This window comes from Eumetopias jubatus, unplaced genomic scaffold, assembly GCF_037043125.1.
Source record: "Eumetopias jubatus isolate StellerSeaLion01/CBP00866 unplaced genomic scaffold, mEumJub1_p1.0 scaffold_4, whole genome shotgun sequence".
Classification (NCBI taxonomy): domain Eukaryota; kingdom Metazoa; phylum Chordata; class Mammalia; order Carnivora; family Otariidae; genus Eumetopias; species Eumetopias jubatus.
The window spans coordinates 172,434,965-172,450,478 of NW_028274810.1; the positions used below are offsets into that span (position 1 = coordinate 172,434,965).

The 15,514-nt window shown below is 41.7% G+C and overlaps 1 protein-coding gene across 3 annotated transcripts in view; it reads right to left on the minus strand.

Annotated features, from left to right (window-relative positions):
• The window catches only part of SGK3 (serum/glucocorticoid regulated kinase family member 3), a 137,698-nt gene that overhangs the window by 60,817 nt on the left and 61,367 nt on the right, over nt 1–15,514 (minus strand). For all 3 annotated transcript variants that reach the window (XM_028109796.2, XM_088022808.1, XM_028109804.2), the window contains exon 2: nt 5,416–5,630. In XM_028109796.2, the coding sequence (XP_027965597.1) occupies nt 5,416–5,493 (78 nt within the window). In that variant the 5' untranslated portion in view covers nt 5,494–5,630. The remainder of the gene's footprint in view (nt 1–5,415; nt 5,631–15,514) is intronic.

Here is a 15,514-nt window from a genome sequence, read left to right on the forward strand (position 1 = left end):
TAACTTCATATAACCAGAGTCAACAACCCTATGAAGTAAGCAGAACAAATACTATAACCCCCTAGTATACACATGAGGAAATGATGGCCCAAAAAAGCTTAATAACTTGCCCAAATTCACAGACTTATGAGACTAAAATTTAAATCTTCAACCCTTCATGTACCAGAACCAGTATCAAATCAACAATTATAATACAGAATTAATTCTTGTAATTCATCCCATCCCATAGTTTCAGAGTATAATTCAACATACTAATGTAGAGAGAATGGTTTGAGACCCCAAAGATCTGTCATTTCTTTTTTCTTTTTTTAAAGATTTATTTATTTATTTGAGAGAGAGGAAGAGAAGCATGAGGGGTGGGGAAGGGGAGAGGGAGATGGAGAGAGTCTTAAGCAGACTCCACACTGAGTGAGGGGCCCGACACAGGGCTCGATCCCAGAACCCTGAGTTCATGACCTGAGCCAAAACCAAGAGTCGGACACTTAACCAACTGCGCCATCCAGGTGTCCTATGTGTCATTTCTAAAGAGAAAAATAACAAGAATCCATGCATTTGAGGAAAAGCTCACTGATGTATGACTTGGGTTATGAATTATAGAGATAGGAATTACTTTGGGGTTTACAATACAGTTGTCCATAGTCTGTTAGACAACTCAGAGTAAACCAGGTTTATTTTAGAAAATGGGTATACAAATATGTATAAACTATCCTTTCCCATAAAAGACTGAAAGCTACACTCACAAGTTCATAGTTAGATAATATGTGAGGAGAGTACCTCTCTGATACTGTATGTGATTAAAACACGAATTCTGTAGCACTTTGTAAGACATGGTCACGTTAACAAGCACACAGTGAGAAGGGTCCCAGCATGCAAAGCCACATTCCTCTGTGTGAGAGAGGAAAAGGTCTCACCTGGAAGGTGAAACAAAGTCCTTGGTATCAATCACCTGAGTTAAGTGATGAATTACTTAGACTGAGAGAAAAAGTAGCACCCAGGCACCCTACATGAGCTGGGATGGTGGGTGGTAACATGGCTCTTCTGGTCTTAACTAAGAACGCATCAAGTTGTCATAGAGGAAGCTACTGGATGTAAGATACCAGATTTGTTTGTAAGATGATACTGCTCACAAAGAGAGGATGCGGAAGTAGAGGATAAAGAACCTGGTCAAGGGGCCAGCAAAGCTACACCGTTTCTAAGACTAGGTTACAGATTTAACTCATAGAGCATTCAAGATCAGATAGGACTGAAAGCAGGACTGCTACCAAAGGATCAGAAACTTAGGTTTAGATGATTGCAAGCCACTTGAATCAGTTATGCTCGCTTCCTAGTGTGGTAAGGTGGCTTCCCATGGTTACCAAAGGACAGCCAAGACTAGAAGCCACAAATAGGTTCCAGGCTGAAGCAGCTCTGCTTCAGATAAAGCCCCATGAAGTTACCAATCAGCAGTATGACTTATGAACAAAGGCCTATTTTTTTTTTAAGATTTTATTTTATTTATTTATTTGAAAGAGAGAGAAAGCAGAGAAAGCCTGACTCAGGGCTGCATCCCAAGACCCCAGGATCATGACCTGAGCCAAAAGCAGATGCTTAACCGACTGAGCCACCCAGGCGCCCTGAACAAGGGCCTATTAAGTTCTAATAAAACACCAATAGGTAACCACAAACTCTTCAAATTTTAAAAAACACTTTCATTTGCAAAATAAGCACAAGAATTTGCAGAAAACAGTACAATACTTATTACAATATAAAACTTTTTTTTTTTTAAATATTTCCTTATTGCCTCTCTTGTCCCACCAGAATTTAAGATCCTTGAGAGCAAGGGCTGTATCATGCTTGCTACCTACCATATTCCCAGTGCCCAGAACAGCACCTAGCATGACACACAAACTCAATGACAATTTGTTGAATGGATAAATGAAAGTATAATTTAGACTTGGTTAAGACATCCTAGAAGGTAATGCCTTTCTCTGTTAGAAGCTTCACAGTATAGGGCGCCTGGGTGGCTCAGATGGTTAAGCGTCTGCCTTTGGCTCAGGTCATGATCCTGGGGTCCTGGGATCAAGTCCCGCATTGGGCTCCCTGCTCCTTGGGAGCCTGCTTCTCTCTCTCTCCTCCTCTGTCTCTCATGAATAAATAAAATCTTTAAAAAAAAAAAAAGAAGCTTCACAGTATAGAGCTATATAAAAGACACGAGAACTAGAGTATAAAAATATTAGAGATAGCAAATAACACAATGTCTATTTTTGTTCCCAAGTATGACACAGGCATCTGGGATGCACTGAGGCTCGACACAGAGTCTGTGTTGGGTGAGGTAGAGTAGTCTGTGTTGACTAAAACTGAGGTTCTTGCGGACTGCCCTGTAGTGGTCGGCAACTAACATGTGAACTTAATACTACTTTTCATTCAACATCAATTCAACAAATACTTTTTAAATATCCATATCTGTTCTGGGTACTGATAAAGCAACAGTGAGGGAAGTTCTTATTTCAAAGGATCTTGCATTCTAGTCTAGTCTAGTCATAAATAAGCAAAAAATGTATCAGGGAGTGATAACTGCTATTAAAAAATTAAATAGGGTAGAGGTACCTGGGTGGCTAAGTCAGGTAAGCGTCTGACTTTTGATCTCAGCTCAGGTCTTGATCTCAGGGTTGTGAGTTCAAGCCCTGCACTGGACTCCATGCTGGGTGTGGAGCCTACATAAAAAAAAGGGGATGGTACGCCTGGGTGGCTCAGTTGGTTAAGCATCTGACTCTTGATTTCGGCTCAGGTCATGATCTCAGGGTTGTGAGATTGAGCCCGTGCTGGGCTCTGCACTGGGTGTGGAGACTGCTTAAGATTCTCTCTCTCCCTCTTCCTCTGCCCCTTGCAACCCCCCTCCCCAAAAATTAAGCAGGACAGAGAGTGAAACGGGTAGGGTGGGGTGTGAAGGTGCTATTTCATATAGCGTGGTCAGAAAAAGCCTCTCTACCAGGGCAACATTTGATAATCTGAAGCAAAGAAATGAACAAAGTGATCTGGAGGAGGCCTCCGAGAATGCAGGGGACAGCTCTGGGAACAGGTGGGTAAGACTGATGCTACAGGCTTCCCTGAACCTTTCACAGAAGGCATGAAAATACCTCTACCATGAAAAGTAAATGGACACTGAGATAACCCACTGCCTGTATTTGCTATATATGAACTTCCATCAAACTTGGCAGGAGGTTATGCCCTTAAAGGAGAGAATGCTCAAGGGTTAAAAAAAAAAAATAGGAGAGGGAAGGAAAAACAACTTTCACACACTCCACTATTTTACTGAGGTATACTGACCTCTTATTTACCATCAATGTGATGTTTCTAAGACTTGCTTATAAGACTGCAGAATAAATGAACAATGCTTAAGATGCCGCTGTAACAGACACCGAGCAGAGGCAAATGGCCAGACACACACTGCAGCCTCTCCTCTGGGCTTTGGTACAGGGTATGGAGGTACGTTTATTAAGAAAGGGAGAACCGAGGAGAGGACAGAAGCTATTTCCAGTTCCTTGTCTGGGACTTTGGGAGAAAAGTGTCACTGGGGGCTCCAGGCCCACCTAGTTAAGAAAGGAGACTAGATCTCTCTCTGACAAATAAATAAATAAAATCTTAAAAAACAACAACAACAACAAAAATGCCTGGGTGGCTCAATTGGTTAAGCATCTGCCTTCAGCTCAGGTCATGATCCCGGGGTCCTGGGATGCAGCTCCGCGTCAGGCTCCTTGCTCCCCAGGGAGCCTGCTTCTCCCTCTGCCACTCCCCCTGCTTGTTCTCTTGGACAAATAAATAAGTAAAATCTTAAAAAAAGAAAAGAAAAACAAAAGAGACTGGAGTGGTCAGACCAAAGGGTTTAGTTTAACTCCTCAGTTTTCCCATGTGACATGAACTCTGAGTTGAAAGTCATCTGTCATGGGATGCACCTGGCAGGAGCGAGGTGATCCCCAGGTCAGAGGCCGGGGTAGACCACTTGAATCAAGAACAGTGAAAGGAGTGGCAGAGCCTAAGTGGGGTCTACAGCCATCAAGAGCCAAGGGGAAGCTGAGTCAGCAGTAAGTCACCTACCACTCTGGCCAAGCCAACAAAGAACAGATCACAAATCAGTTGATTGACTGCAGATGCCAACAGTGGATGCCAACAAAATGTCCAGGGCTAGATCAGGTCAACCACACCTGGCTGTTTGCCAGACCAGTCACTCTACACCCAGAACAGCAAAGATCTAGAGGGCTGACAAGAATGCAAGAGCCTTCAGCAGGCTACCGTGAGGTCAGTCACTGACTCAACAAATACCACAAAAGGGGACACCTCTCCAGTCATAAACCATGATGTCAAGTTGGAGGAGCGTGTGTTCAAATAGGAGAAAGAGAGTAGAATAAAGACAGCCTGAGCATTTTTACTTAAAAGAACTGCTTAAATTTTAGCTGCAACTAAATGTTAAATAGAACTGAGTTAAACGAATTTCTTTATACTACTCAGCAGACAGTAGGGCCTTACAAGGAAGAGCAGATCAGTTATAGACTAGATAAATGATATTGTTTCAGGGGGAGCAAGGCAGGAGATCTCTGAATATACACACAAACAGGACTACTGGAACTAAATACAGGTTTGATTACACTAATTAGAGAAATGGCTACTCTCACTGACACAATGATTCAGCAAACATTCATTGTGCTTATTCTTTACAGTTCTATAGTAGATACCATGGTGATAAAAAAATAATATTAGAAATGGTCTTTGCCTTTCAGGTAAAAAAAAAAGAGGTAAAATACTGGATTAAAGATTTCAAAAACTGAGGTAGAAAATGACTGTTGTAAGAAAGATGCTGTGGAAATTGCAAGACAGTGGTTCTTAACATGGGATCCATGACTTCTGGAGTCCATTATGCTCCCAACAACGCATGCAAAATTATGTGCATGTCTGTAGACCATTGTGTCTTCACATTTTCTGGTGAGAGGATCTATTGGAGTTTCACAAGCTTCTCCCAGGGGATAGGTAAACAGGCAAAAATCTGAAAAGGAAACTATATCCTGTTACAGTACAAAGGGAAGACTGTGGAGGAGGTATCATTTGAAGGGTAAGTAAGATCTGGATATGTGGAAACATGGGAAGGATGTTTCTAGGTTAAGGAAGAACAAAAGAAGAAATGGAAATATTCTCGGGGCGCCTGGGTGGCTCAGTCGTTAAGCGTCTGCCCTCGGCTCAGGTCATGATCCCAGGGTCCTGGGATTGAGCCCCACATCGGGCTCCCTGCTCGGCAGGAAGCCTGTTTCTCCTTCTCCCACTGCTACTCCCCCTATTCCCCTTCTCTCTGTGTCAAATAAATAAATAAAATCTTTAAAAAAAGAAAAAAAAGGAAATATTCTCTATATTCATTTTTTCTCCATATGCTTTATATTACATACTTACAGTAAACCTCTTCTTTTTCTCTCTGTGTTCATCGGAGCTGGGAATGCTTACACTTGGGCAGCTTTCCTTGTAGTCCATGTTATAATCCCTTTGAGTTTATTGCCTCAAAAGGACATCAAAAAATGAGTCCGAAGAAATAGTCAGCAGAGGATAAACAGTTAGCTAATCCAAAACATAAAACCTCTTGAGGTAACATTCATATTCCATCATGCAACCTTAATCAACAGGAAAAACAAAAACAAAAACAAAAAAACATGGATTAGCAAAATCATTTAAAAATACAATGATTTGTCATTATTCACAGGACAAATTTCATGCTTATTCTGGTAGGAATTTACATTTGATCGTAAGTCACAGCCCAGGTTAGAGATACAGTTTCTCTTATGCCCCATCAATAGCTAAACCACAAACATGTGCATCCCACCAGCCTTCCTTACCACTAAGACATTCTAGGAGCCACAGTTCAGGTGGACTGAGGGCAACTTGCACCCAAAAGGGCTCTATTTTGTTAGATTTCAAGCAGGGTTTTTAAAAGTGTGCTTTCCATCTTATTTTATTTTTTTTAAGTGTATTTATTTAAGTAATCTCTACACCCAAGGTGGGGCTTGAACTCACGGCCCTGAGATTAAGAGTCAACATGCTCTTCCGACTGAGCCGGCCAGGCACCCCCAAAGTGTGTTTTTCAGGCTTCTTACATCAAGATGAGCAGGAGAAGCTTGCTTCAGATTAGGATCCTATATAGTAACTATTTACTCCTGTTTTAATGTGAGGCAACTGAGACATGGAGACATTAAATAAATTGCCCATCCAGGATGTGAACGCAGGCTGTGTGGCTCCAGTCTTGACTCTTAACCACTGTGCTATGCTGCATTTTTACAACTGTGGATAATTCTTATGCACTGGGCCCCTGGTCAGAGATATTACAATCTTCATATAGAATAAATACAATTATGTTAATATTATCATTCCACCCAAGGACAAAGGACTCGAGATATCAAACTGACGTCACTTTTGCTACACAGCAGCCCATACTCTCCACTGATACCAAATAATACCCTTTAAATAGTTTGCCAGTTTCCCTGGTGACTAATTTTAGGAAGTCACTCTGACAGATCTAAAAATTGTAAATAAATTATATTGAAGTAATGATTTTGAAAATATCAATAGGCATTGAGTATTCAGGCATGGTGAATTTTAACTGATTATAAGGGTGCTTCAAGATGATTCAAAACCCACTTTGCTGGATTTGATGGTGGAAATGCAGTTTAGAAGGATGTATATGTAGTTGAATTAGTTGTCAGAAAACATAGACATGTCACTGGCCCCATCCTAAGCTCAGAGTGCCCCATTAAGGCAGCTCGATTCTTTGGCTTGCCCATTAGACCAGGACAGCCACGTGATCAAACTCTTGCCCCACAGTTCCATCGCTCTATTGCCACAGAATCAGAGCAGGGGGAACCTTAGCTCTTCTAAGGCAGATTAACCTTGCCTACGAGCCCCAGACCCACATCAGCCCATTCTCCAACTGTAGCAGAAGTGACAAGAGGATGAAAGTTACAGTGCTACATTTTCCACACCTATCCCTTGAGAATATGGGACCCAGAGGGTGGTGGGCCCTGCTGGTACTGTATTATGCAGAGCTTGAATGTCTGTTTGTGCCTTACTGTGCATGGTCCACAGGAGCAGAACTAGAGGAGAACATCATGTCTCAGGTCTTCCATTTGGAAGGGACAATAAGCTTTGACATTAAGTGGCATCAGGAATAGACGAGCGGGAAAGAGCTGGGAAGTAGGATGTTGTTTCATACAAGGTACTCAGGGGACATGTATAGTAGGCAATAAGTAGAGGCCAGCACTTAGGAGGATGCCAAGTCTCCTCACTACCTATTCCTATCACCCCTCACTGCACCCCAATGAGAGTTAGCTCCCACAAGAACCCAGGAAGAAGTTCAAAGCCAACTCTGGGAAAAGACTGCCTTTATACTGAAAAATCTGCAGAATCTCAGAAATTTTTACCAGCAGGAGTCTGAGGAGCATATATGGGAGTACATTCAAAGGATATTAGGCCAAGGTGGACTAAATATGAGATTACTGTGATCCTATACATGGCCACAAGTGTATCCTAACAATCTTTCTCCAGACCTTCCCTGAGAAAGACCTGCAGCCATTCAAAAGGGTGACTGCTCACTGGGTAAAGAGAAATGTACAGTCCTTCCAAGAGTTACCAGACACGACTTCTAAACTGACACTAATCCCCAAAGACCCAAAACAAGGCCCACCAGTCAGAGCACCTATCTCATTCCAGAAAAGAAATGAGTAATGAAGTCAACACTGGTATCTCATGGTGGGTACTATGGGACCACAGGCCCATCCTTTGGTTATTTCCCTAGTCCTAAAATTTTTCTGAAAATGGATATACTTAGTAAGTGGCCAAGCCCCCACACTGGTTCCCTGTCCTTTGGCCATATGGAAGAAAGGGCCATGAAGAAACCCTTGGAACTCTTCCCCTCTCCCACTATGAAAGTAAACCAGAAGCTGTACCACATCCATGGGAGAAGTTCCAAAGTCAGTACTACTATCAAAAACACTGAAGGATACAGAGGTATTGATTCCTATTATATCTCCTTTTTTAACTTGCCTGTTTACTTGGACCAAAGCCAGAAAGATCTTGGAACATAACAATAGATGATGAGGCCAATCATGGCTGTACTTCTAAATGTGATACTTCTTGCTGGAGAAAATGAGCATAACCTCTGATATCTGGTAGATAACTACTGACCTGACAAATGCTTTCTTTTCTATCATCAGTAAGAACAATACAATGCAATTTCCCACCAAGTGCCAGAAATAGCAGTGCACCTTCAGTGTTTTACCTGAGGGCTATTTCTGCACTGCCATAATATAGTCTTGAAGGACTCGATTATCTCAATATCCCACAGATCACCACACTGGTCCATCACGTTGATGGCATTACGTTAACTGGATCTGGTGAACAAGATGTAGCAAGCACTCAGGATGCCTCTGTAAGACACATGTACAAGCCAGAGGATAGAGGATAAAACCCATGGAAGTTCAGGGATCTACCACACTGATGGTTTCTATGGTTCCAGAGGTCTGAGGCAGGAACTCTCCCATCTAAAGTAAAATTGCTACTCTTGGCACTATGTCCACTAAGAAAGACATAACACAATTGGTGAGCTTCATATTAGGATGTGCTGCTCTGACTTATATACTGGGTAACCTACGAGGCTGCCAGTTTTTACTGGGGCCTGATTCAAGAGCAGGTTCTTCAGCAATAAAAGCTGCCCTAACTCTTGGGGCTATTCCTTAGCACGCTCACCAGTACTACAAATGACATGGCAGACAGGGATGGGGTAAGAAGCCTCTGACAAGCATCAAGAATGAGTTATAGACTCCTTAGGGTACTGTCAATAAGTTTTGTCCATTTGGTTCCTGGCTTGCTACTAAGCTCACGTAAAGATTATATACCTGCCCATGGGAAACCAAGAGACTATATAATAAGAACAGCCCAGTCATGAACAATATTATCTGACCTACTGAATCATAAAACTGGACTGTACAAAAGCATTCCACTTGGTATGTTAAAAGCAAGACTGGGCCTGAGCAGGTCTGGAAGACACAAGTAAACCGCAGGAATACCTGCTACTTGTAGTATCTTCCTTGTGAGCTCTCTCACCACACACTCGTGGGGAGGACCCTACAGCCAGTTAGCAGAGGAGGGAAAAGACCTGCCCGTTTATGAATGGACATGCATGGGATGCTAGCCCCACCCAGAAATGAGACAATGCAGCCCTATTCAAGGATGGTCCTGAAAGAGTGGTGAAGGGAACTCTTCCCACTGGGCACAATTCTGAGCAGTATATGTGGTGTCAGGAGAAATGCATGCCCCAGATATATATCTATGCTGACTTGTGGCCAATAGCTAATGGATGGCTCACTGGTAAAGAGCTGGAAAGAACAAGATTCAAATTGTTTTTTAAAGGGGAGAGTATATTCCCATATGTTGTTCTTTCATCTTTTTTTTTTAAATAAAAATTTTTTTAAGTTTAAAAAGGAGGAGAGGCCTGCAGATGTATGCGGATGAATTTTTTAACACAGCACAGAATGTAAAAAATATTTTTGTCCTACATAAAAGCTCACCGTAGAGAGGCTGTCAATAATCAGGTGGTCAAGATGACCGGTCCTATGGATGTCAGTCAGCCTTTTTCCCTATCACCCATTGCTTGCTCAATGGACCCATGACAAAGTAGACAAAGCAGTATTTCTTTGTTCTAATACCTTTGACAACTTATGGGTTACTTGGAAGGAGTGGAAGTTGGGTGTGAAAGTTAAGATTATCTTAACTGGTTAGATGACTGAGTAGCAGAAAATTGTTGAAGATATTTATCAAACTCAGACCTAAGACTTCTGGAAATTCATGAGCATCCTGAGAGAATCAATCTATTAGATCTCAAAGACAAGTTGGACTTATTTTCCACTGTGACTAGGCCTGAACTTCATGGGATCAGAAATTCCGAAGAAGTGCAGAAATATTTGAGAAAATGAAATCACTCTTTCAGAAGCAATTCACTCATTTTGGTGCTATGAATCATGGCTTACGCTCCTTTGCTTGCCTTTTTTTTTTTTTAAAGATTTTATTTATTCATTTGAGGGAGAAACAGAGACAGAGAGAGCACAAGCAAAAGGAGAGGGAGAAGCAGACTCCCCACTGAGCCGGGAACAGGACATGGGGCTTGATCCCAGGACCTGGAGATCACAACCTGAGCCAAAAGCAGACACTCAACCATCTGAGCCACCCAGGCCCCCTCTTTGTTTGCTTTTGATGCTTAAACATGGAAGGTTCCTGAATGATCAAGTATCTGTCCTATCAGTGTCACTCGGTTTCTGGAGTACTCATGTTCAATCTTTGGGCAATGTCTGTGTTTGCATGGCTCCCGGACAATACACTTTATTTTGTTGACATGGAGACCCATTATCAATAATATAAACCTAGGATCAGAACTGCAATAGTCCCTGACTCAGTGCATCCTCAGTTCTCAAAAAGACTGAACTGGCTGAAGAGAGGTGTTCTCCCTGATTTCATCAACAAGGACTGACTAACCCTAGGCTAAAAACTACGTTTTTATAATGAAATTTGGCTCAATTATCTTCTTGAGTCACTTTTAAATTATTCATAAAATTCATTAACTTTTGCCATTTGAATACAAAAATAATCATAAAAATTAAAGGCATATAGAAAAGCATATAGAAAAATATCCATCATCTTAGCATATACAACAGACATGTACAGTCAATATTTTTTGCATGTTTCTTTTTTCCTATATGTCTATAAACATATATGGGTGTGAGAATATGTCTGTATTATGAGTATGTGTGTGCTTGTGTGTTAAAATGATGGAACATATTATTTTACAAACTTGTACTTTAAACTTTATAATGTACCAGTAGTGATGATTATTATTACTGTGTGCCAGGCACTAGGCTGATATGTAATCTTCACAGTAACCCTAGAAGATACTATTGTCACTCTCCTTTAACATGTGAGCAAACAGACACCAATCGGGCTAGGTAACTGCCTGAAGTCACTGAACCAAGTAGTTGGTGGAATCAGAACTTGAATCGATGTCTCATTCCAGAACCTGTGATTTAACATGACACTCTACCCCATTCCTTCTCAAGATAACCTCAGGTTTGGTGGATGAATGCTTTCACCGAGGAACAGTCTAGTCCTGTTCAACTGAAAGCTAAGCCTATGCCCTAGCCACGTGTGGTTTATCACACCATCCACCCTAATAAGAGAGTGGTCCCTGTCCCAGGAAAGTGACTGATCTGGATTTCCAGGAGGAAACTTGGATGTCATTATACAGTGTGCGGAGGAGAATTATGTCTGAAGTGAGAGGAGATTCAGTGGGGGCATGTCCAACAGTACTGGTCAATGGGAAACTGGCAACTCAATAAAGATGGGACTACTACAGACTTGGATCCTGTGGGAATGAAGGTTTGGGGTCCTCCACCAGTAAACAACTTTGACAAGCTAAGGTGCTGGAACAGGGGAGGGGAACATAAAATAGGTACTAGTGATGAACTTGAGGCAAAAGACTAGCTACAGATGCCAAGACTAGAGCGGTTCTGTTTTATTTTAGTTTTCTTCTCTGCTGCCTTCTCTGAACACTGGCATTGGCTCTGGGTGGGAGTACGAATGCACCCAATACAGTGAGTGTCGGTGGCTGACTGTGTTTCCCCCAAGTTAGGAACCTAAATGTAACGCCCAAAGTGTAAGAGGGAACGCTATGGGACAGGAAGGGGAGGACTCTGCTGGATATCCTCCATGTCTTTTCAGATCCCTCTCCACCCTGCTCCACGCCCTGGGATGCTGACCTCTAAACCCTGCACCCTTTAGGCTCCCTCGCCCTCTAGCTGCTGGTTGATTTCATCCCTCTGGCATGACGTGGGGTGAGAAAAAGCAAATACAACATATATTTGTCATCTTGCTCCTTCCTGAGCAGGCTGCAGTTTGGTAGCTACTGTGTTCCTCCCTCTAAGGCCAAAAACTCCTGAGAGATGATCTTCTGTCCTGTGACTACAACTCAAACGGGGACAATATGCTACAATTTTCCACCTCAGTCCTTGGACAAGATCAAATTATATGAGTCCTAGTTTCCTAATCTAGAAAATGAGGCTAGCAACATCTACCTTATATGGTTGTTGAAGCATCTGAGATAAGTAAAAGACCTAGCTCTGTGTAAGTAGTCAATAAACTGGATCTAATACAAAGCAATTTGTTTCAAATTACTTTTTATTCCTTTGTTCAACAAATACTTATTAAGCATTCATTATGCATTAAGCAATAGAAAGACAAAGGAAGAGAAGTAAGAGAAAAATCCTACCTGCAAAGAACTTATCTCATGGGTAAGAATGATAAGCAATATAAAAATTTCAACAGTTCACTAAGTGTGATGTTATATGTATGCAAGGTACACCATGAGGACACAGATGAAGACTATCATATATTCTCAGCCTAACTAAAAATAAAGCCAGGCAAAAAATTAATAAATAAGTAAAAATAAAAATAAAGCCAGGCAGATATGGGAGAAGTTTGAAATAAATCACACTTGTCTGCTTCAATTTTCTCTGAAAAAAGGGTGCTAAAGTCTTATGTTGGAAATGCAGAAGCTGCTTAGAGAAAAACAATGAGATTAAATCACTTGTCCCCTAATAATAATAATATAATAATAATAATAAATTAAAGAAAGACATCACTTGTCCAAGCTACTATCCAGTTAATGGGCTAGGATTTAAGTCCAAATTTGACCACCTCCAAAATGTATATGTACTTGTTTGCTATACCACACTGTCTCACTTTAAATAAGGTCATCCGTTCCTTCAAACTAAATCAATCCAGTAACCTAACAATATTTAATATTTAGTGGCTAAGCTTATTATAAGCCAGACTGTGGCTCCTCGCTGAAGCCTTACTGACAGGTTTAACCAAGGAGAAACTGAAGCATAAAAGGAGAAGTAATCTGCTCCATGTGGTGGCATCAGGATTTGAACCCAGGTAGTCTGACTTCAGGACTTGCACCCGTTCTACCACTGCCTCTACAACATATATACACTCTAAAGAGTCCTTTGGAAATCAATGAAGGCTCATAAATTTATTCTTTTTTTTTTAAAAGACTTTATTCATTTATTTGACAGAGAGAGAACAGTGAGAGAGGGAACACAAGCAGGGGGAGTGGGAGAGGGAGAAGCAGGTTTCCCGCTGAGCAGGGAGCCCGATGTGGGGCTCGATCCCAGGACCCTGGGATCATGACCTGAGCCGAAGGCAGACGCCTAATGACTGAGCCACCCAGGCGCCCCTCATAAATTTATTCTTAAGTGGTCAGGACTGAATCTATGAAAAAGCAACCCTGCTATTACTATAAATTTAATCTATGTTTATTCTGTGAAACTGAAGCAATCAAAATTCTGCAAAATCATCTTATGGCCAGGCAGGGAAATAAAACAAAGAGAAGAGGACTGATATAAGAACCCCACAACTAAAAACAAACAGAAACTATGTTATTCTTGTGGGAATAAAACTTGGAATTTTGGGGGAAGTTCACAGGTAAATTAGGCTTTTCAAAAGAAGAGTGGCAGGGCGGCAGCACCTGGCTGGCTCAGTCAGTGGAGCATGCAACTCTTGATCTCGGGGTCTTGAGTTCGAGCCCCATGTTGGGTGTAGAGATTACTTAAAAAAAAAAAATCTTAAAAAAAAAAAAGAGGGGCGCCTGGGTGGCTCATTCGTTAAGTGTCTGCCTTCGGCTCAGGTCATGATCCCAGGGTCCCAGGATCGAGCCCCGCATTGGGCTCCCTGCTCAGTGGGGAGTCTTCTTCTCCCTCTCCCACTCCCCCTGCTTGTGTTCCCTCTCTTGCTCTGTTTCTCTCTGTCAAATAAACAATAAATAAAATTAAAAAAGAAGAAGAAGAATGGTAAAAGAATCTGCCTTCACTCTGTTGGAGAGTCACAATATAGTCTTGGAGACTGGTTCCCAGGGGCAGCTGGCTCACCTAGGGGTGGGTCTTGTAGCTCTAATGAGACTAAGTTCAGATACTAACCCAGAATAGAAGAACTAACCTTGATATTCATCCAGTGAATCAACTCAGACAAGTCCAACATGACAAAAAGAAGTGGGTCAGATGAGAACAGAACTTTCAGGGACCAGCCAGACTTTAGGGGGAAAGTGGTTTGCAAAGGTAGACTAACAGCTAGTAAATATTGTATTTATATGTAATGGTTCTCATCACGAACAGTGGGCAATGTCTGGGGATTTTTTGGTTGTCACAACTTGAGGGAGTTGCTAAGTGGCTACATGTCAAGGATGATGCTAAACATCCTACAATGTACAGGACAGCCACTACAACAGAAAGTTATCTAGCCCAAGATGTCAATACTGTTGAGGTTAAGAAGCTAATATTTACTGAGTACTAAAGCTAGGCACTATCTGAAGGGTGCCTTACATCTAACACATCACTTGTTCCTCATAGAGACTCATCAAGTATCTTTATCTGCATTTTCAGATGAACAAACCTAGGCTACAAGGTCCACATTCTCACACACCTTCAGGTGGTAGCACCGTATGGTGATCACAGCTCTGACCTGAGAGCCTGGTGTGCACACACTGTCTCTGAATTCCTTATAGTACTACTGCATGCATCCCCTTCTTCTGAATCACCTTTGGAGATACAGGTTGAAGAGGGGAGAACACCAAGCATCCATTAACTATCAGGTGATAGAAAAAAAGGCCATGCACAGGAAAAGCAGCTTTCTGATTCTGCCACCAGGAGGGGTCAGGTTTGTGTAGCACTGTACGAGGAGTGGCCCAGCTTCATAAAACATCTTATGTCAACATCTAGCCAAGAGTGTGGTACAGAATAGACCCCGAGTATTGGCCCCATCAAAAGGACAATCAAGGGCTAAATTATGAAATAAGAAGAACACAAGAGGGGTGCCTGGGTGGCTCAGTCGTTAAGCATCTGCCTTCGGCTCAGGTCATGATCCCAGGGTCCTGGGATCAAGCCCCACATGGGGCTCCCTGCTCAGCGGGAAGCCTGCTTCTCCCTCTCCCACTCCCCCTGCTTGTGTTCCCTCTCTCGCTGTGTCTGTCTTTGTCAAATAAATGAATAAAATCTTAAAAAAAAAAAAGAAGAAGAAGAACACAAGAAAGGATGCTATCACAGGATATGGTTTTTTAAAAAGGGGGGAAAGTTTTAAAAAAATCATTAACAGATTTAATTTTCTTTTTATTTCAGGGCTGTAAAAAGTAAGAAATATGGATGAAATACCATGACAGAAAACTGTCCAAATTCATGTTATGTTAAAATTTTGTTGACAAATACTACTTAAAATAGATAGGCACTGATTAAGGCCTTTTTAAAATTAAGGTTTTTATTTCAATTCCAGTATAGCTAACATCAGTTAAGGCTTTTTTAAAAGAATTTTTTTCCTTCATCATTGTGCCCATGTTTGTGTCCATTACATGCAATTACTGTCCTGGATCTTGTCCATCTTTGTTTCAGACAGCCAAAAAATGTTTTAT